The following is a 21,917-nucleotide window of genomic DNA, read 5'->3' on the forward strand; positions in this document are numbered from 1 at the left end:
GAGATCTAAGATAATTCTCCGGTATGCAGGTTTCCTGACGATGTTTTCCTTCACTGATTGAGACACGTGATATTTAATTTCTTAAAATGCACACAACTGAAAAGTTGGAGGTGCATGCCCCGGACTGGATTCGAACCCACACCCTCCGGAATCAGAGGCAGAGGTCATATCCACTGGGCTATCACGGCTCTTAAAAAAGTATTGCTTATGCAGTATTAAAAAAAATTAATGAATGATAATGCGAATGAAACAGCGCGTAATAGTTAGTTACATGAAGTATCGTATATGATTATTAACAAGTACTTACTTTGTTTCTCTTTGAACAAAGTTTTCCCTAGTCAAGTATACACTTAAGTATGGACTGTTTATGGAATTGAAACAGGGTAAGTGTGTTTCTAAGAACGGCATCTTTGAATATCAAATAATGAGAAAAGTTATGTTATTGCTTTTTTAGGGTTCAGTAACTCAAATAATAAACGGAATCCATAGATCACTGTGATGTCTGTTTATCCACACCCCTTTCGGTCTCTACAAGTCATCGTACCGGAACGCTAAATCGCTTGACAGCACGTTGGTAACTAGCCACGGCCGAAGCCATCCACCAGCTAGACCTGGACCAATTAAAAAAACCTTAATCGGCCCAGCCGGGTATCGAACCGTTCGGACCTCTGTCTTATAACCTCATCATCACCCACATCGGAACATGGTGGGTCTAAGCTCCACATCTCTATAAGAAGGAAGCCGTGGCTCTGTAGTGAGCCATTAAAATCGGCTGATAATTATTAAACCCGTGTAAGGACTCTTAATATAGGTACGAAACGGTTTATTTTTGTTATCTATGGTTAAGTGTCTAATAAGTGGTATTTATGATTAATATAAATGCGATTGCATCTAGGAAACTATTACTTGTTATTTGCTTTCCACCAACGAGTGGATGAAGAGATAATCAATACGTAGAACCTAGCTGTGTACACGGCAATCAAAATGCTGAAGATTTATGTACTAGCACTGTTAATGCTGGTTGGCAATTTAAATGGTAAGTGACTTTTAGAGTTTGTTTACGTAGATACTAGGTTTATTTGATGGTAAGTGTTTACTACTTATTTACTTTTATGTTTGTAAACACATAATTAATAAAAAAAAAATGTGCATGCTTGCGCTCAGTAGAGTAGCAAATGCGTATCACTTTTTGAGGTGATTTTGTGGGCACGTAACACATCTATTGTATATAATAATAATGGGTAAAAAATAGAAGTAGATCTAAAAATTACCCCCTACAAGACCACAAGCTTTACCTCTTTGTTATATTAGTTAATACAAAATTCCAAAGTTAAACTCTTCTTTTTCTATATTTGGATGTATAAAATGTACTCGTATGTTTTGCACGCTTTTTATTAGAAAATCATGGTATCTTAATTTGACCCACTTCCCGATCTTCGTGTAGGATGAAATTTTGCACACGCTCTGAGTTCTGATAGTCAATACTGTAGTAGATAGAGTCAATGCATGACTAGCTAAGAAACGTCATCACAAATCCAATATGGAGGCCTCCCCAAGATGGCGGACGGGCTGTTTAAAATCCACCCACATGATATGGATATCATGAAAGGGTTTGCTGTCAGGAATACGAAAAAAATAGTCACGTGACTTAAATCCAATATTTTTAATTTTTAGTGCGTGCTAAAAGCGTGTTTTTTAGTTTTTTAAACTATTTAAAGTTATTTTTTTTATATTATTTTTTTTTATTCTTTACAAGTTAGCCCTTGACTACAATCTCACCTGATGGTAAGTAATGATGCAATCTAAGACGGAAGCGGGCTAACTTGTTAGGAGGAGGATGAACATCCACACCCCTTTCGGTTTCTACATGACATCGTATCGGAACGGAAAATCGCTTGGCGGTACGTCTTTGTCGGTAGGTTTGTCGGTATTTCTAACACTATTTGCATTTTACCCGCAGCATCACCAGTTCAAAGAATTATGGGCGGCGCGGCAACGTCCATAGAAATGTATCCGTTCGCAACACCACTGCTCCGAACTATGGATTTTCGCACTTACGTTCAAACGTGTGCAGGAACCATACTCACGAAAGCAGCATTGCTTACTGCCGCTCATTGCATTTAGTAAGTTCGTTTTGTACGAGTACTTACCTTATTTTACCAATAGGACATGTCCCAAAATGGGCCTTTTTTATTTATAATTTATAAGCAGGTCAATAGTATTTTTTGCGAATAGAAGATACAAATTGCTGTTAGGAAAATAATTTTCAGAATTTATGATTTTTTTTTTGTTTCGCTCCCTTGTCTACAAGTTAAACATAGACAAATTTGTTGGTTGTTTTGTAAAAGTGTACAAAACAACCAACAAGAACACCTGGAATTGAAGTCATATTCGGTGTAAGCTATCAATGTCATGTAATATTGTCAAATGTCAATAAGACACAAGGTAAAAAGAAACATTAAATCGTAAACAGAGAAGCGTTAAACAAAAAAAATCTTTAAATTGCTTTAAAAACACCATAAACGAACGAGTTACAAACATGTTGCTGGTAAAGATTCTTAGTCAATGTTGTCAGCTAATGAAAAAAATACATTTTATTTCATTAATTAAAAAAAAAAATGCGGGATCCAAATTTTTTTTTTATTTTGGGTTTTAAGCTCTATATTTTATGATCTTTAAGATAAAAAAAATTTGTTCTGCTTAGTTGACACTCGGAAAGGCCCAGCCTCCATACAAAATTGGACCTTTAAAGTTATTTATCGATAACTGCTAAGGCCATATAACCTGACCAGGATAAAAAAGGCAGTAATTTTTTCCATTAGCAGACTTTTAAGAAGTAGATATGGCCAGTTTACTATGAAACTGTTGTCCTCCAATACAGGCTTTTTTTTTTCGGTAATAGGTACAATGGTACATACAAGACAATAAAAATCAAATTGTTATACAGGTTATAAGCCCAACTGCTTCATAGTAACCAAGTAGAAATTAATAAACTTGAATAAAATCCTCTCTTAAATTCTATTTATTTTGTTTGTTATCATAATATCGACGTAGATACTTAAAAAAAAAAACAAAAATCCGCCCTGCCCCTGCATTCTGTAAAGTTACAGCGATGTCACATCGCTCATTTCCATGGCAACTTCGTTGTTAGTGATGTTTTATTTTTGGCATCCCATAGAAATAAAGTTCAAATTTTAATAAAACTTTTTATAGGCGAACATTAAATCGACAAGTATAAAATAGCGGAATCACCCCTAATATTGATATTTGCTTTACAGTGGTGAGAATCCAAACAGATGGCGTTTCCGAGTAGGATCTACATTTGCAAGCAGTGAAGGTCTAGTTTACGACATTTCTAATTTCATCCTACACTCCAAGTATAACCTCCGGACGTACGATAACGACGTTGCAATAATAAAGTCTCATAGCACCATCCTCCTTGGTGGCGGTGTGATTGAAGTTGCGACGGTTGCCGGTGCTAATTACAGAATCGCTGATAACCAGCCAGTTTGGGCTATTGGATGGGGATCAACCTCTGTAAGTGCTTTAACATTATCGGCCTATCTAAAAACCACCGATCAAGCGCGAGTTGTACTTCCCACTAAGAGTTCCGTACTGTAATGTTTTGCTCGCTTGTTTACTATGACTAAACCTGGCCTCGCTCGGTGTCCGTCTTTTATACGCCTAAACAAACAGTATTTGACAATCAGGCGGCCATATATTAATTAATTAATATATTCATATTTGAATTCTATTATGTCTTTGGTACGGACTGTAATAGAAATAGACTCTTTGTTTGCTTATAAGTCATGCATTCATGCATTTTACAGTCTGAACACTTTAAACTATACGTACCATTATCATAAAAACTACAAAAATCACGTTTGTTGTATGGGGGGACCCATACATATTGGTTTTATTCTGTTGTTATGTGAGATACAACCTGGTGAAAGACGGTCGGATGGACGGGTACATTCTTAGGGTCCTTCCTATTTTACCCTTTGGGCATGGAACCCTAAGTCCACTGCCGAGCTCAGACCCTACTTTTATAACATAAATCCTCCAAGCTGCTGGTTATGAATTTATGGATCTGTAAAACATTACTATGGTGTAATAAAAATAAAACTATTAGCTAAGCGTTTCGATACATTGATAACAATTAGTATACTAATAAGCCAGAGGTTATTAACATTATTACAAAACAGATAAAAAATTCGTAAATCGAGTAGCTATCGGCCACTGACTCATTATTATTTATCGATTTATTACGATATTCAACAGACCTATTTTCATAGTACAAGATCCGGCTTAAGGAATATGTGCCCTCATCTGTTATTTATTTGTGATAAGAAATAAATGATAGAAAATATTCACATTGACATATTGAAAATTATTAAAATGGTGGCCAAATAGTATAGAATGAAATTTTTTTTAAGAAATTTATTTAACCTACTTCTCTCATTGGTTAATTAAAAGAAATTGTACAATAGAAATAAAAACGTAAACATCGACTGCTATCATACTGCAACTGTGGGATTGCCAGATATAAATAGTTGAGTCATGTTATTTATAATATTCATCAATACATATATATTATATACACACAATGTTATTTATAATAGTAGTCTAATGTATCAAATGAAAACTTATTGAATGACATTTAAGGCAATTCAATAATATGATACAATGGAGCATGGTATCATGAAGGTTGGCAAAGGAACGATTAGAGATACCTAATCCTATCGAATTAATTATATATTAATAATTTAATACTCTTATACATGTTATAGAAAGAAAGAAAGAAAATAAATTTATTCATTTTCTTATATTGATTATATTCATTATAGCACCTATTTAAGGTTTTTATTTCTTTCCAGTTTGGTGGCCAGAAATCTGAATCGCTGCGTCACGTTCAAGTCTGGACTGTTAACCAATACACTTGCAGGTTTCGTTACGCTGACTTGGGTCTGCGTGCTGTCACCGATAACATGCTTTGTGCCGGGTGGCTAGACGTGGGGGGCCGCGATCAGTGCCAGGATGACGCTGGCGGGCCCCTTCTTCACAATGACATCGTAGTAGGAATAGTTTCTTGGGGTCACCGGTGTGGTCTGCCCCGCTACCCTGGCGTTTACACTCGCCTTTCTAGTTTCAATGACTGGATTGCACTCAATTCCTAAATATTGTTATGTTTATTTCCGACACGACACTGTTATAAATATATAATGTACCTATTTATTGTTTTATCAAGTTTTTGAAATATGTAAAGAGTAAATGTTTTTATTATATATATCGTTTTGAATTCATCATTATTAGCCTATTTTTTTGGCCCATTACAGGGTTAGGCCTCCCTTCATATAGGGGAGGGGGATATGGAGCTTAGACCTATTACGCTTCAAAGTGGGTTAGCGGACTAGTTTCGAATTATATATAACGGTAACGTTCAGACATTTATATTAAACTTATTTAATCAATGAAACTGGTGAACTCCTGAGATTACGTCCATGTTGAATGAGGCTTTATGTACAATTTTTATTTATTACAATATTTAATTTATTTAATTTATTATATTTATTTAAGTTTCAAAAATGTTTATAACTATTTTCCTTGGTCCCCATGGGAATTTACCCCAATCCCCAAGTTCACAGTTACTTAGGTTCGCGATAAGCCTTCGAAACCATTAAAATAACTAAAAATGAAACTTTAAGATAACAAATAACTATGATAACAAAGAAACTTAGGCTATCTACCAAAGGATTGCGACAAAGCTAAGGCGACTTGGAGATATGATTCCTTATGACAATGATACCAGTAGTAGGTACTCGTAAATATCTATCGTATCGTATCGTATAAAAAACTACATACTAAACTTGGACTATTGAAATTTAGACCATTGAAACCTGCTACCTTCCAAAGCTGCCACTGTCGTAACTATAATAGTCTAAGATCCGGATTAGAAACGGCCTTCACCAATCTATTTACTGGATGACAAGTATTTTATAACAAACTAGCTGACGCCGCGTGGTTTCATCCGCGTGGTTCCCGTTCCCGTAAGAATACGGAGATAATATATAGCCTATAGCCTTTCTCGATAAATGGGCTATCCAACACTGAAATAATTTTTCAAATCGAACCAGTAGTTCCTGTGATTAGCGCGTTCAATCAAACAAACAAACTCTTTAGCTTTATAATATTAGTATAGATTAAATATTTCAATAAATATATTGATTTGCAAAGAAAAATTCGTCCAGGATATGATTATGATGATGTCCGGAATCTAGGACTGATTTTTCGCAGACGACCTTATACCACCGTGTTCGTAATGACATTTTAACCTAACTTTTTAAATTCATTTACCACTAACTAGACTCTGCTAGTTACTAGTATCGAGCCAGTTTCCTTGCTGTAATTATTACCTATGTTTGGTTAACATCGGTCCATCAGTGTATCAGCCCTTTTTTCAAAATTATGTAAAGCGTTATGATTACTCGATTATGTGCATCACACGTTCCAAAATAATCATCAAATGAATTTGTGATATAAAAGTCATCATTCTAGCTTCTTTGTATTACATTTTAGCTAAGTAAGTATCAACTCTTTTCCAAAATAATGTAAAGCGTTATGATTATTCAATTAAGTGCATCACACGTTCCAATCATCAAATTAATTTGTGACATAAAAGTCATAATTCTAGCTACATTTGTATCACATTCTATTTAACTAACTTTCCAGCTAGATTATGGAATAGAACATTTTCAAATACCCCAACAATCTTGAATTGTATTTTGAAAGTACTTGTAATTTACCAATTACATTTACTATTTATCTGATTATGTCAAATTATTGAAAGCAATATACAGTTGGAGTAAATAACGATATTAAAATGATAAATAACATGCAATTAGCTGATTATGATAATTGGATTTCAGGGAAACATACTATGTGTATGAAGTAATTCATTAATAGGTACATACCGGGTAGGTGTGATAAGATAATTTTTGTCTGTTTATTGGAATGAAATAGCATTAAGTTGTCATAATTTGTTATTTACACGCAGTTCAAGACCACTATATCAAATAGTAATAATTAATACAAAACAAAACATAGTTCAATTGGTCATTCTGTACTTTATGCTGGATGCACAAGTAGGTGAGACGAATATCTTAGCATTCAATGGATTCACCGTGCAGTCGTGTCGTGTCGGGTCTATCGCGTGGCAGCGAGAAAAACTACGATTAACTACTAACTACTATAAGTCCAGGACTTGTGACTACTGAATGTAGGGTTAAGTAATTCCTTGACGATCGATCAACACTCCCCTTCTCCGCTCGTGTTGTTCTCCCTGCCTAGCCTGCCTGCCTAAATTTTGTAAGATCCTATTAGAGCAGCTTTGGATACTCGTTCTAATATGGAACTAGCTACACTATATGCAAGTAATAGAGAGATTTTGCTGGTAATCCTCTCGCACCTACTTCTACGGCGTACAGACTAACTACATAGCCATTTTTAGTTAGTTCATTTGTTAGGTCATAATATTTATTCACTTTTATACTCCTACTATATTATATTACTAGTGAAACCTCGTAGTTTCACCCACGTTGTTTGCGTTCCCATAGGAATAAGAGGGTAAAACATAAAATATAGCTCTCGGGGATAGCGTAGCTTCCAAACAGTGAAAGAATTTTTCAAATAGGTTCAGTAGTTTCGGAGCCTATTCATTATTCAATGCAAACAAACAATCAAATCTTTTCTCTTTAATTTATTAGAGTGTTTTTTTTAGGTTGTACTAAGTAGGCTATAGCGCAGTGGAAATGACCTCTGCCTACGATTCCGGATGGTGTGGGTTCGAATCTGGTCCGGGGCATGCACCTCCAACTTTTCAGTTGTGTGCATTTTAAGAAATTAAATATCACGTGTCTTGAACGTTGCAGGAAAACATAGTGAGAGAAACTGCATACCAGAGAATTTTGAATTCTCTGCGTGTGTGACGTCTGCCAATCCGCATTGACCCAGCTTGGTGGACTAAAATGTCTAACCCCTCTGATTCTGAGAGCACATTCGTGCTCAACAGTGAGCCGAATATAGGTTATTAATGATGGACATACTGTTGTTGTTTTAATCTTACCACAATTTTCAAAATAATTCTAAAATACCCACATGCCTTGTTAGTTGATACTATTGACTCACTGTCTTTCATTTTGAAATCGATTTTTATAAAATGATGATTATACATTGCTGTTTTTGTATGACCCTCATTTATTCATAGTCCTTGTCAACCATCTATGGACAGCTTGAAGTTAAGCAGCTGTTTTATGTAGGCTAGGTATTCACATCTAAAGCGAAGATTTTGGATGTGTGCCAACGTTGCTTGTTAGTTAGACATCTCGCGGTCTAGTTTAGATATAGTTTCAGAATACTAAGTAAGTATACTCTCAAATATACGGTAATGTTGTAAAAATATAATCAATATTCCCTTTTCTCTTTCAAATAAACGAAAAGCTTGTGCAATCTTTTAGAGAATAATATTTTCAATATATCTATAATAATGATTACAAAATAATGAGCCGTGAAAGCCTAGTGGATATGACCTCTGCCTCCGATTACGGAGGGCGTAGGTTCGAATCCCATCCGGGGCAAGCACTTCCAACTTTTCAGTTGTGTGCATTTTAAGAAATTAAATATCACGTGTCTCAAACGGTGAAGGATAACATCGTGAGGAAACCTGCAGACCAAAATGGGCCAACGTGGTAGACTATTGGCCTAACCCCTCCCATTCTGAGAGGAGACTCGAGCTCAGCAGTGAGCCGAATATGGGTTGATAATGATGATGATGATAATAATGATAAAGCAGTAATGGTTAAGTATTCTAGGCTTAATCTCTGTATGTACTAAACCGATTTTGAAAATTCTTTTGCCAATAGAAAGCCACGTTACTTATGAGTATCACAGACTATATTTTATCTCCGTATTCTCACGGGAACTACGCGGTTGAAACCACGGAGCGTTAGCTAGTTTTAAATATTTATCTTCAATATTTCTATTCCCTTTCAATTAGTCGTATATGCGAGTACTGTGTTAATAGTGGTTATAATCAATTGACGACTTCCAGCCTCCCGAACAAGCCGGTTTCCGAAAAGGCTTTAGTACCATAGACCACATCCATACGCTGCGGCAGGTTATACAGAAGACTCACGAGTATAACCAGCCACTTTGCTTAGAGTTTGTGGACTATGAGAAAGCCTTCGATTCGGTGGAAACCTGGGCTGTGCTAAGGTCATTGCAGAGATGCCGAATTGATTACAGGTATATCCAAGCGTTGAAGTGCTTGTACGAAAACGCCACTATGTCAGTCCGTATTCAGGATCAGACTACGAGGCCAATCCAGTTGCAGCGAGGAGTGCGTCAGGGAGATGTGATCTCTCCGAAGCTATTTACCGCCACACTGGAAGACGTCTTTAAGCTTCTGGACTGGAGCGGACTTGGCATCAACATCAATGGCGAGTACATCACTCAACTGCGGTTCGCGGATGATGTAGTCATCATGGCACAGACTCTGGATGACCTTAGTACCATGCTCAATGACCTCAGCAGCGTTTCTCAACAGGTGGGCCTGAAAATGAACATGGGCAAAACAAAAATAATGTGTAATGCTCATGTATCGCTCCACCCAGTTATAGTTGAGAACGCTGCACTCGAAATTGTAGACGAATACATATACCTAGGACATATGATCCAGTTAGGTAGGTCCAATTTCGAGAAAGAGGTGAACCGTCGAATCCAACTCGGCTGGGCTGCATTCGGGAAGCTTCGCGACATCTTTTCGTCCGAAATTCCTCAGTGCCTGAAGACAAAAGTCTTCGAACAGTGCGTGTTGCCAGTGATGACCTATGGTTCCGAGACTTGGTCGCTAACTATGGGCCTCATAAGAAGGCTTAGAGTCACACAGCGGGCGATGGAACGAGCTATGTTAGGAGTATCTCTGCGTGATCGAATCAGAAATGAGGAGATCCGCAGAAGAACCAAAGTCACCGACATAGCTCAACGAGTTGCGAAGCTGAAGTGGCAATGGGCGGGGCACATAGTGCGAAGAGCCGATGGACGTTGGGGTCCCAAAGTGCTGGAATGGCGACCCCGCACTAGTAAGCGCAGTGTTGGCCGACCCCCCACCAGGTGGACTGACGACATCAAGCGAGTCGCAGGGATTCGCTGGATGCAGGCGGCTCAGTATCGTGATATTTGGAAGTCCCTACAAAAGGCCTATGTCCTGCAGTGGACGTCCATCGGCTGATATGATGATGATGATGATGATGATAATCAATTATTATCAGTATAACGGGCCGGGATCGAACTTTTGATCTCTCGGTGTTAAATTCTAATCCTATCCTAACCTAACCATGGAGTTATTGAGGCTTATTGAGCATCCAATGGGCGGGGACCGAACCCAAGATGTCTCAGTTATACCTACTGTGACACTGTTTATTTATAAATTGGGTATATAGTTTTTTTTTAAATTACCTCACGTGAGGAGTTCTTGCCCTTTCTTGAAAAACTTTCAGATCATTAAACCCTCTCGTCTAAACTTACCAAGTGTCAGAGTGACGTAGCAATTTCCTTGTCTCCAAAGCCATCTACATACCTGAAAGAAAGGAGAGATAAATTACTTTCAAAGTTATTTAGGAAGTGTTATTTAAGGTAGTGGAATATTTTAGGGTTAAGATGCGTAAAATCATTATTTGAGTTGGAGTACCTACAACCCTACATAGTTTCAAGGTTACATGTTGTTTTAAATATACAGACAGACCAAAAGAAGACAAGAATTTGACATTGATAATTTAGTGCAAGACTTTAATATATAGATAGACTATAATGTCAGAAGCAATTTTTAGCTGGTGGAAGGCTTCGGCCGTGGCTAGTTCTCACCCTACCGACAAAGACGTACCGCCAAGCGGTACGATTTAGCGTTCCGGTACGATGTCGTGTGAAACCGATAAGAGTGTGGATTTCATCCTACTCCTAACAAGTTAGCACGCTTCCATCTTAGATTGCACCATCACTTATCATCAGGTGAAAATGTAGTCAAGGGCTAACTTGTAGAGAATAAAAAATAAATAAAAGAAATTAGAAAAGCAGAAAAGGAATATCAGAAAAGTAATCAATTAATATTATATATTTTTATAGTAATTTTAAAATATACGAGTAGGTATCATACCTCAAATCACATTTCACACTAATATATAAATGCGAAAGTTTGTGTGTAAGTGTGGGTGTAAGTTTGTATGTTTGTTACTAATTTGCGCAGCGGCTACCGAACCGATTTGGCTGAAATTTGGAATAGAAATAGATTTTACTCTGGATTAACACATAGGCTACTTTTCATCCCCGAAAAATAATGGTTCCCGTGGGATTTGTGAAAAACTGAATTCCACGTAGACGAAGTTGCAGGCGTCCGCTAGTTAAAAATAAATACGCCCAAGAAGAGCACTAAAAGCTCTCATATCTTACATTATACTAGTGTCAAGTGCTAAGTTGTAGAGTCAAATATAAAATATTTTAAAGAGCACCTAACACACTTTGTTCAAGAACATAATATGTGAAAGAAGCTTGAGTAACACGGCGTCAAATATTCCAAAAGCCTTGAGGGGAAACTCTAAGCTGATTGTATGACTAAAGTAGGTAGGTACTTATCGTATGTTGGAAATTTCGTTACAAATGTTTTAAATAGGAAAGTGGTTAAAGTAGCGAGATTATTAAATATATGATGTCATGAGACATCTTATATATTCGGGAATATTTCCTATTAGTATTGTTAAGCGCAATACTAAAGAACACTCTCGAGATCAACTCGACCCATTCTGAAACAATTTTTTGATAATTTCGCGAAGGCACAAAGAAGGTTTGGCTGGTGAGAGGCTTCGGCCGTGGCTAGTTACCACCCTACCGACAAAGACGTACCGCCAAGTGATTTAGCGTTCCGGTACGATGTCGTGTTAAACGCACGGAAAATGCAAACGGCTTGGTGAAAAATTGTAAGTGTGTGATCATATTTTTATTAAAAATGTTTTATTTTTAATCAACCTGATGTTAAACATGTTGATGCACTTAGCAGCGTAAGATGGAAGCTCTGATAAATTAATAAAAAAATATATATGTTCTACTCATACCTCAACAACAAACAACAAAAGCACAAAGAAAGGCTAACTAGACATCTCAATCGTCTCGCTAGCTTACTGCCACCAGTACTATCACCAGTGCCACCACCACCAATGCCATACGTGCCACCACCATCAGTGCCACCAGTGCCATGAGTATACTAGTGATAGCACCGCGAATCAAACGCCTGAAGCGAGCTGACGTGTTCAATGAGTATTTGAATCTAGCTCTGAGCTCTGGCTCTCCTGTCAGAAACCGCCCCAAAAGTCACTCAACTCACCAGTTTATAGGGTAGTGTAGCTTATAGTGACTGACTGCAGATCTCAAGAATAAAAAAAATACCTCAAATAGTAAATACTGATAATACAGATACAGATACGTGGCATCATAAAGGAACGCTAGATCGCTTTGTACTTCTAATCACTTTTTAGTATTTTGTGATCTAACATTTTGCCGGTGGGCAACTTATTACGGCCGATGCCTACCACCAGACCAGACCAGACAGATACACAGATAGATCTGAGCCAATTTAGAAAGTATATCTAAAATCCTAATTGACCTGTGCTAGAAATAAAAACCTGAACCTTTCTATTGTAAGCCACGACTTTACCATTTGTGTCAGAGCTAATGATATTAACAAAATTATTAAATTATACACACAAATTTAATATTACAAAGTAAAAGTAATATTTAGCGTCGGAAAAGTTTGTAATAGCACCACAGCTGCAAGTAATTCTGATTGGATTCGAGATCGTTCCCAATGGAGAGATTGAAAATGCCTTCATTTGCTGGCTAACTATTTGGGTGTGCTATAAAAGGTTCTCATATCCGCCCCACAATTTAAGGCTACGCTACGTTATGGTATACACAATTACATTTATTATTAGTTCTTAATCTACAAATTACTGGTAAATTTTTTTCAAATATTTATTTCATTCTTTGACAAGTTTATTTTGTTATTAGACCATTGACTGGAACCGTTAATATGAAATGACAATACGTAGCAAGATCCGATACATATCCTGATGCATTATATGTACCAAATAGTGGAGTCTTATACATTTAACTTAATTTAGAACTAATGATTTAAAGACGAAAGTTTTTATGTAAGTTTGAATAAGCAATTTGAATGAATGGAAATAGATTTTACTCTGGGCTACTTTTCATCCCGTAAATCTCCATGGTTCCAAATTGACGTAGTCGCGGGTGTTCGTTAGCTTAGAGTAAATAAATAAATATATCTAACACAATTTCTGCGTCGCACAGCGAATAATGAAACTGCAAGATATATAACAACAAAAACCAATACCGCTAACGAGTTGGTACTGTTAGTGAGATATCGGTATGCGCGTTCAATTTAATTTATATTTGCAGTTAGTAAGCACGGTCGACTGTTTTGTTTCACTGGTACAAGGATAAAATAAAAATGCAGCCTGTGCTAGTATTTGCACAGTTAATTTAAAAGTAAAATGTAAAGTACAAAGTATAGCTCTTTTATTACAAGTTAAAAAAAAAATTGAAAACCTCCCAAGGTCATGAATCTAGGTAGCCAGAAATTCTTTCCATCATAACATAAATGTTTAAATGTTGTTGCTATATGTGATCTGGATCAAAGAAAATTTGGCAAAGTATCGGAACGATAACTCGCTCGGCGGCACATCTTTGCCGTTAGCGTGGTAACTAGCCACCACTACCACCACCACTAACCACCAGAATAGAACTTAAAAATATATAAAATTTTCACGTTTCAATTAAAAAATATCCTAAACTGGCTGACCTGGAAATCGAACCCAGGAACTATTGAGAACTACAGAGCCGTGATAGCTAGATACCCTCTGCCTCCGATTCCGGAGTGTGTATGTTCGTATCCCGTCCGGGGCATGCACCTCCAACTTTTTCAGTTGTGTGCATTTTAAGAAATTAAATATCACGTGTCAGAAAACGGTGAATGAAGGAAACCTCGTAAGGAAACCTGCATACCAGAGAATTTTCATAATTCTCTGCGTATGTGAAGTCTGCCAATTCGCCTCAATTGGCTTAACCCCTCTTATTCTGAGACGAAAATCGAGCTCAGTAGTGAGCCGAATATGTGTTGATAATTATGACGAAATGCGCCAAAAAAGTTGTCATAAGAAATCATGTCATTAAGAAAAACATAGCCAAGTACATGGCCAGCAAATGTGCTAACACATTTGTCAATAATAATTACAGCTAACAGAAATTGTAGGTAGGTACGAGTATTCATATTCTCTCTGCTTTCCACCCATTGTGACTGCCGACGGAAGCGGCCGAGGACGCGCGAGCTTTCCCGAACACCTGGATCGATTTTCTACTTGAACTTGCCTCGGTCGTGTATGCCTCGGCATTGAGCAGTTTATAGCACTTATTAAGTACGGTCACGGCTACCGCCAAGGCTGTACTATTTGAATTTGGAACAAAGGGTTTATTTAAATAGATACGTGTTCGAGAATTTAGTCACCCATTTAAATCTGAAAGTAGGCGTTCCATTTTCTACTGGGAATTGGTGTTTATGGTTTATTGTGCGAGCTAGTTTATCTCAGGCTTGTTATCTACTTGTGCTTACTAATAGGCTAGTTGACACTTTTTTAAATGGTCTTATATGGTTCATTATCGTTGTACTAGATTGAAAAAAAATCATATTTTTTTAAGACTTGATTACATGAAAATTAAAGTTTTTAAATTATGTCAGCCAAAACGCCTGTCGGCCATGATGGTCTATATTTCAACTAATAATTCACAGGGCTCCTAACATCCTCACAAAAGTCGCTCACTATGTCAAACACCTTTTTAAATTTCGCTGAAATTCGTTCTTGCTCATGTTCAAAAGACTTAAAAAAGGAGGAGTCTTTGAAACGTAGCAATGATTCAGTGCAATGCAGTGCAGTAGCTATTTGATTTCAAAGCTGCGATCGAATCAATTCCGTTCAGAAGAGACCAAGTCAACCAGCGAGCTTTGAGCTATATAATGTTGGATTCTGCAGCGGCACTATCAGATAATAATGATAATGATAAAAACTAAGACGACAACTAACTGACGTTTTAACGTTCTTTTTGAGGAACGCGGTTGTAACTACACCAATTTCCTAAAACCGGGCTGCAACTGCGAATATCTTGTAAGGAAGAAATCCTCAATATTGCATAACCCGGGTAAGAGTTAGACGTATTGGGCAAGCCGTTTTAAACTACTTTTTTTTCTACCTAATGTAATAACCTTCTTATTATTGTTTGTCTTAATGAGGATGACACCAATAATCGTGAATGAATACGAGGTGAATAAAAACCTTTGACAATTGGTATCTATGTAATACACATGGTGTATAATTTGATATTTCAGAGTCTTGGATACTTTATGTGACATTGGCGTGTGGATGTTACATTGGTGTGTGATGTGTGTGATGTTACATTGGTGTGTCGCGTGTGATGTGGTGACCTTGATGCTTTTACTGTAGTTATTGACATTCATCATTAACAACCCATATTCGGCTCACGGTTCAGCAGTATTAGAATAAGCGCCAAGAGCAAAGTCTAAGAGCTGTCGGGTAAGAGCTGTCGGGCTTATCACCGAGGGATGGTGGTTCGATCCCCGCCCCGTTGGTCTATTTTCATAGCCACTCCTAATACAGTCTTTCCCAACTAGTTGGAGAGGCGTTGGAATATTGGTCACATTAAAAAAAAGATATGGCTAATATTCTTAAAAAAAAAACTGAAAAGTTGGAGGTGCATACCCCGGACTGGATTCGAACCCACGCCCTCCGGAATCAGAGGCAGAAATCATATCCACTGGGTTATCACGTATGAGTTATTTTTAATTGAAACTTGAAATGAGACAAACGCTATTGTGAAGGAAGTATAATACTATAAGTTTAGTATTCATAAAAAAAATCTATTCAGAAAATAGATAAAAACTTAAAACATGTATAAATAGAAAAGGCCTCATTAAAATTTAATACCTAATACTCTGGGCCTCGGGTAGTTTGTCAATGGCACTCAATAGACTCGATGGCTCGCCCTTCACTTATTTTACCCTGAACTACCCTGCTGCTACACTCGAAATTGTTAAATATTTACGCTGACATTGGAGTACGTGGGATTGATGTCACGATATTATCCCTCCATGTAGATCAAGGTTCGACTTTTTGTACGATCGATATCATTAATAATACCAAGTGTTTATAGTGGATATTATTGTGTTATTTTTTTTTCAGAAACTAGCTGACGCCGCGTGGTTTCATCCGCGTGGCCCCCGTTCCCGTAGAAATACGGGGATAATATATAGCATATAACCTTCCTCGATAAATAGGCTATCTAACACTGAAAGAATTTTTCAAATCGGACCAGTAGGTTCTGATATTAGCGCGTTTAAGTAAGCAAACAAACTCTTCAGCTTTATAATGTTAAGTGTAGATTTCGTTGAAAAAGAATAGCCTACCAGTTAAAAAGTATCCATAATTTATCCATTATTATCATTTATCATTCATTTCTACGTATGACAAGAATCTATACCTTTTGCTAATTTTGACAGTCAGTGTAAACAGTGTATGTAACTATTATCTAAGTGATATTTTTCAATTTATGGAAAATCTTGTATTGCATGCTTCCGTTTTAATAACATTGTTTGCCGAGACAATGTTTTATTTTGTTATCTAATCAAATTTCCTTTTATATAATAATTATGTGGGTATATAACGAGAATCTCAGAAAAGTGTCGGCCTATTTGGACTGTATTTAGATAAGAATTTGTTTTTTAATCTTATCAATAGGGAAACTAGTATTTCCTAAAATAGCGATGTGAATTACAAAAAACAACTTACTCTCTTAAATATTATTTTATTTGTTTACTCAATAGCTCAGGATAGGTAGGTGAATGATGGCTTATTATTATTTATTATGATTGAAATGGCACCTTGATTTATTACATTTTTATATTAACATTGTTAAATAGTCAAAAAAAGGACAAATAAATGAGAGAAATAATAAATTAAGGACTCGAAAAGATTATAAAGTCAAACATGTGGTAGGCGCCATTTGTCCAAACTGGCGCCACAATCGGCAAAAATTTGAGGTGGAAAATATGACTTCAAAAGAACACATCTTTATCTCAAATCATCTATAAATATACCAATTTTTAAAGCAAACAAACAGATCGAACTATAAATTTAACAGACCATATAACGGGTTCTAATTAACCATCCACAATGTAACTAACACCATACGTCCCAGAGTTTATATCCCTATTAGATAAATGATTAGATTACCTCAAAGAACCTCCGTTGTAATGGACAGCCTACTGTTCCAAATTCCGCTTTATTAGAAACAAAGGGGACAATAAAACAAAGAGCCCTTTATGTGACTGTCGCACTCTGTCCGTTGATCTAACGTGATCCTTGCAGATTAGTAGTTTATACTGTGTTACGTCGTGTGCTTTAGTACATTAAGCTAATCATAAATTATTATTAAAGTACCTTAGCAAGGGCGTATACCTTAGCTTGGTGGGAGAGGGGAGGTCAAGTTGATAATACAGTCATATTCATTACTAGCGGACGCCCGCGACTTCGTCCGCGTGGAAATCAATGTAAATTTTCAAGTCCTATTTCACCACTTTAGGGATTGAATTAAAAAAAATTTTGAATTACATTATATTTTGTATTTTTTCAATGATTTTTGAATATGAACTATATGAAAAAAAATTTAAAACTGTAACTCTAAAATGAAGGACTTTCCATACAAACTTTCAACTCCTTCTCATTTTATTTTCGCAATAAAAAGTATCATTATAACCTTTTCCATATTATGGTCTTAAACCGTGCCAAGTTACATTTGAATTCATTCAGTAGTTTCAGCGTGATGCCCGAATAACAAAAAAACACAAATAGCTTCAGTATCGATTATATAATGCCCCCCGACAAAAATTTTCAAAATATCTTCAATGTACAATTCGTATTATAAGTATAGATTCTAGATGGCGCTAGTAGTACTCTATGCCACGGAAACGTTTGTTGTTACAAATGGTATAAGTAAAATCTCAAATTCCGAAGAAATGTATAGAATTCGACCAGTTTTATTTTAAGTATAGATAGATTTTTAACAGACGATGGACGTCCACTGCTGGACATAGGCCTCTTGGTCTTGCATGGACTTCCAAATACAACGGTCTCGAGCCGCTAGCATCCAGCGGCTTCGAACTAGGTGGCCTGCCCATTGCTTCTTCAGCTTCGCGACTCGCTGAGCTATGTCAGTGACTTTGGTTCGACTGCGGATCTCGTCATTTCTTCGGAAATTACAAAAGAACGTGAACCTATCAATACACGCATTATCTAATTTAAATTAAAATCTCTGAGTCTACCTAACCGATTTCAATTACATTTTGTGATTTTGGTTGGGTTCGATTAGAAAAATTAAGATGCTTTAACTCTGTAACATGATTTTCACAAGCTTAAGCATGTAGCTTTGATCATAATATTATCAGTATATCATTCACTAATCGGCAGTAAAAGCCAGTGATAAGAAATAATCTAGATAAGCACTTAATAAAACAGGGCGCTAGTCGTCATTGTGAAATGATCGTTAATCAAGGTTTATCAGTCCACAATAGCAATGATGATCAATCAAACGGAAACGGCAGCGGTAGAAGTAATTAACACTCTGACATGAATGTATTGGATCTGTTGTAATACGATAAAGTGTTGGTCACAATACAAATTACAACGTCAAGAATCAAACGTAATGGGGTTAATAGAGATGAAATCTTACACGGACTTTCTCGCAGGCAAAGTCGCGGGCGTGAACTAGTATTTAATACTTAAATTTAAGATACGATTTTGTTTATTAATTATTTTGTTATATTTTTCCCAGCATAGCAATTTTCCTTGTTTATGTATTTTATTACAACTTTTTTACACATATCCGGCACGGACGGGGATGTGGGTCCATCTCCTTAGTTACTTATTATTAACTACTACTGTTTTTTACACTCATTTATTTATTTGTTTCTTCTTTTTTTTTTAATTTTTAACAATGTTATACATAAAAAATATGCAAAACACTATTAAAAAACTTATAAAAAAAATTTAACCCTCCCGCTGCGGGACATTTGAGTGCCCAAGCAACTTTGTGAGGTGAACTCCAGAGTGAGGAACCTCCTCACAATACGCGCCGTCTCAAGAATCACTGCCTTCTGTATCCGACTCTTGATCCAATTATTAGTACTATTGTTATCATTAGGTCGTGTATTTTTCTTCTTCTTCTTTAATAGATAATACAGTAAAACTTTGCAATATCTTGAAAAATAGGTATCCTGGTAGGAAAAGAGTTAAAGAGAGATAGAAAGAGAGGGAGAGAGACAGCGAGAGAAACGTCGTGATGTCGATAAAGTTTAATAAAGACTAACTAACTGGTTCGGTCTAACTTTGTAAAATAAGTTAAAGTTTCAATGCAAATTTAACTACAAAATACGAGTGTAAATCGTACTAAATAAAACAACTCCGTAATGGACGTACGAATTAATCTCACTCCACACTGTTCGGACATTTTCAGCGTTAATTATTCTTTTAGCGAGCTCTTCCCGTAACAGTTTCGTCCTTCAGATTAATGAAAAAAGATAGCTCTTATTTCCTTTCAGTAATTTAAAACTTCCAGATACTTTATATTTTAATCTTTAGCCGTCAGAAGAGAGATTAAAGGTGCGGATCAGTAGGCAGGTGAGTACCTTTTTAGGGTTTCGTCCGATCAAACAAAAACCTTGTACAAGTACTAGCTGACGCTTGTGACTTCGACCGCGTGGAATTCAGTTTTTCAATAATCCCGCGGGAACTATGGATTTTTCCGGGATAATAAGTAGCCTATCCACAAATTGATTCAGTAGCCGCAGCGCAAAGGAGGAACAAACTTAAACACCTACACAAACTTTCGCCGTTATAATATTAAGTAGTTCTATATATTTACCGTTACACATTTTAAATTAGTTGTACCATTGTTTATGGACCTACCGTTAGTGAAGAACCGTCCACATTACCATTGCAGCTCACTGTTTAAGCAACCTCTAAACCGAAAACGGAAGAAATCGCTTTGGTATCTGGGTTGTATTGTAAGTTGTAACCTTTTATCTGGGTTATAATAACAAATTATAACCCAGTCGCTAACTATGGGCCTCATAAGAAGGCTCAGAGTCACACAGCGGGCGATGGAACGAGCTATGTTAGGAGTATCTCTGCATGATCGAATCAGAAATGAGGAGATCAGCAGAAGAACCAAAGTCACCGACATAGCTCAACGAGTTGCGAAGCTGAAGTGGCAATGGGCGGGGCACATAGTGCGAAGAGTCGATGGACGTTGGGGTCCCAAAGTGCTGGAATGGCGACCCCGCACTAGTAAGCGCAGTGTTACCGACCCCCCACCAGGTGGACTGACGACATCAAGCGAGTCGCAGGGATTCGCTGGATGCAGGTGGCTCAGTATCGTGATGTTTGGAAGTCCCTACAAAAGGCCTATGTCCTGCAGTGGACGTCCATCGGCTGATATGATGATGATGATGATGATAATATCAAATTAATTGACTTCACTCTATTACACACCTAAATCGGATGAACAGTGTGCCTAGTGAGAGTTTTCAATGTTTTCATACTGTTACTATCGCGTTAACGTAAACGCGAATTTATATGGGATTGAAACAGTTGTGCAGTAGTGCCACTAGATGGCGCTGTTTGAATTCCTTAAAAATTCGCGTTTACGTTACCGTGATCGTCACAGTATAAAACTGCCACTAGGCCCTCAGTTGAGTCGCTACAGAGGAAGATACGCAAATACATACAATACATAAATTATACAAAAATACTGCTAAAATCACAACCCTTCCTTTTGGTCTCGCCGTAGTCGGGTAACAAAGCTTCTTTTGAGCTTTAAAGTACTAAAATTTTCCTATGAAAATAGGAATAATAAGATCGAACCAAAGAGTTTCAAAAGTGCTCAGTAATCCTGTTAGCCAGCGATTTAAATATGCCTGACGACGATGATAGGATTGTAACCCGAAGGAGAAAAACCCGCAGTCCTCAAAGAGTTTTGCTCTATATGAAAGAAGAGTTTTACTAAAGTAAAGCTTTCTTGTTAGAGTTAGTCATCGACATTGTTCTATGTTCGTCATCGCCTATTTTAACGGCCCACTATAGGGCCTCACTCCTTATAAAAGAGGGGATATGTAACTTACACCCACCACTCTAGTTAGCGGGCTTAGGGTTAGTGTGCTTTTCACCGATTTCTCAACTTTCAGACTGACGATTTTACTGGAAAATTTATACGGTCGAATTGAGAAACCTCCTCCTTTTTTTGAAGTCGGTGAAAAAAGAGCTAATACAAATCTAAAATACCCTTACTTTATTTTGCTATATTTGTGATTGAGAGAAAAGTGAGATGGCCTACTCGATTAGCATTTACCTGCCTGAGAATTACTTCAGCAAGCACGCTAACATGGCCTACAAACCTCTTGTCTAATTGAGGCATAAAATATTAAGTCTAACAAGCCTGTTGATTCCCTGACAGTACTACTCACAACACAGCATGCAACAGTCCAACGCTGGTTATTGGTAACTGTACTATAGTATACTATACTATAACATTATAAATGAGATAGTAAGTCTGTCTGTCTGTCTGTTACCTTTTCACGGCTAAACAGCTAAATCGATCAAGATGAATTTTGGTATAATGGTAAATGGGACCTTGAAGCAAAACATAGGGTTTTTATGACCATAAAATAAAAA

The 21,917-nt window shown here is 36.9% G+C and overlaps 2 protein-coding genes across 6 annotated transcripts in view; one reads left to right on the forward strand and one right to left on the reverse strand.

Moving 5' to 3' along the window:
• Window positions 1-21,917, reverse strand: part of LOC112044215 (solute carrier family 12 member 4) — a 424,075-nt gene that overhangs the window by 171,564 nt on the left and 230,594 nt on the right. The window lies entirely within an intron of this gene.
• On the forward strand, window positions 961-5,362 carry LOC112044228 (trypsin, alkaline B-like). The gene is made up of 4 exons (XM_024079994.2): window positions 961-1,036; window positions 1,961-2,123; window positions 3,279-3,537; window positions 4,878-5,362. Exons 1-4 carry the CDS (start codon window positions 985-987, stop codon window positions 5,175-5,177), a joined length of 774 nt encoding a protein of 257 aa, XP_023935762.2. The 5' UTR covers window positions 961-984; the 3' UTR covers window positions 5,178-5,362.

The sequence above is a fragment of the Bicyclus anynana genome, chromosome 1 (genome assembly GCF_947172395.1).
Source record: "Bicyclus anynana chromosome 1, ilBicAnyn1.1, whole genome shotgun sequence".
In the NCBI taxonomy this organism is placed as follows: domain Eukaryota; kingdom Metazoa; phylum Arthropoda; class Insecta; order Lepidoptera; family Nymphalidae; genus Bicyclus; species Bicyclus anynana.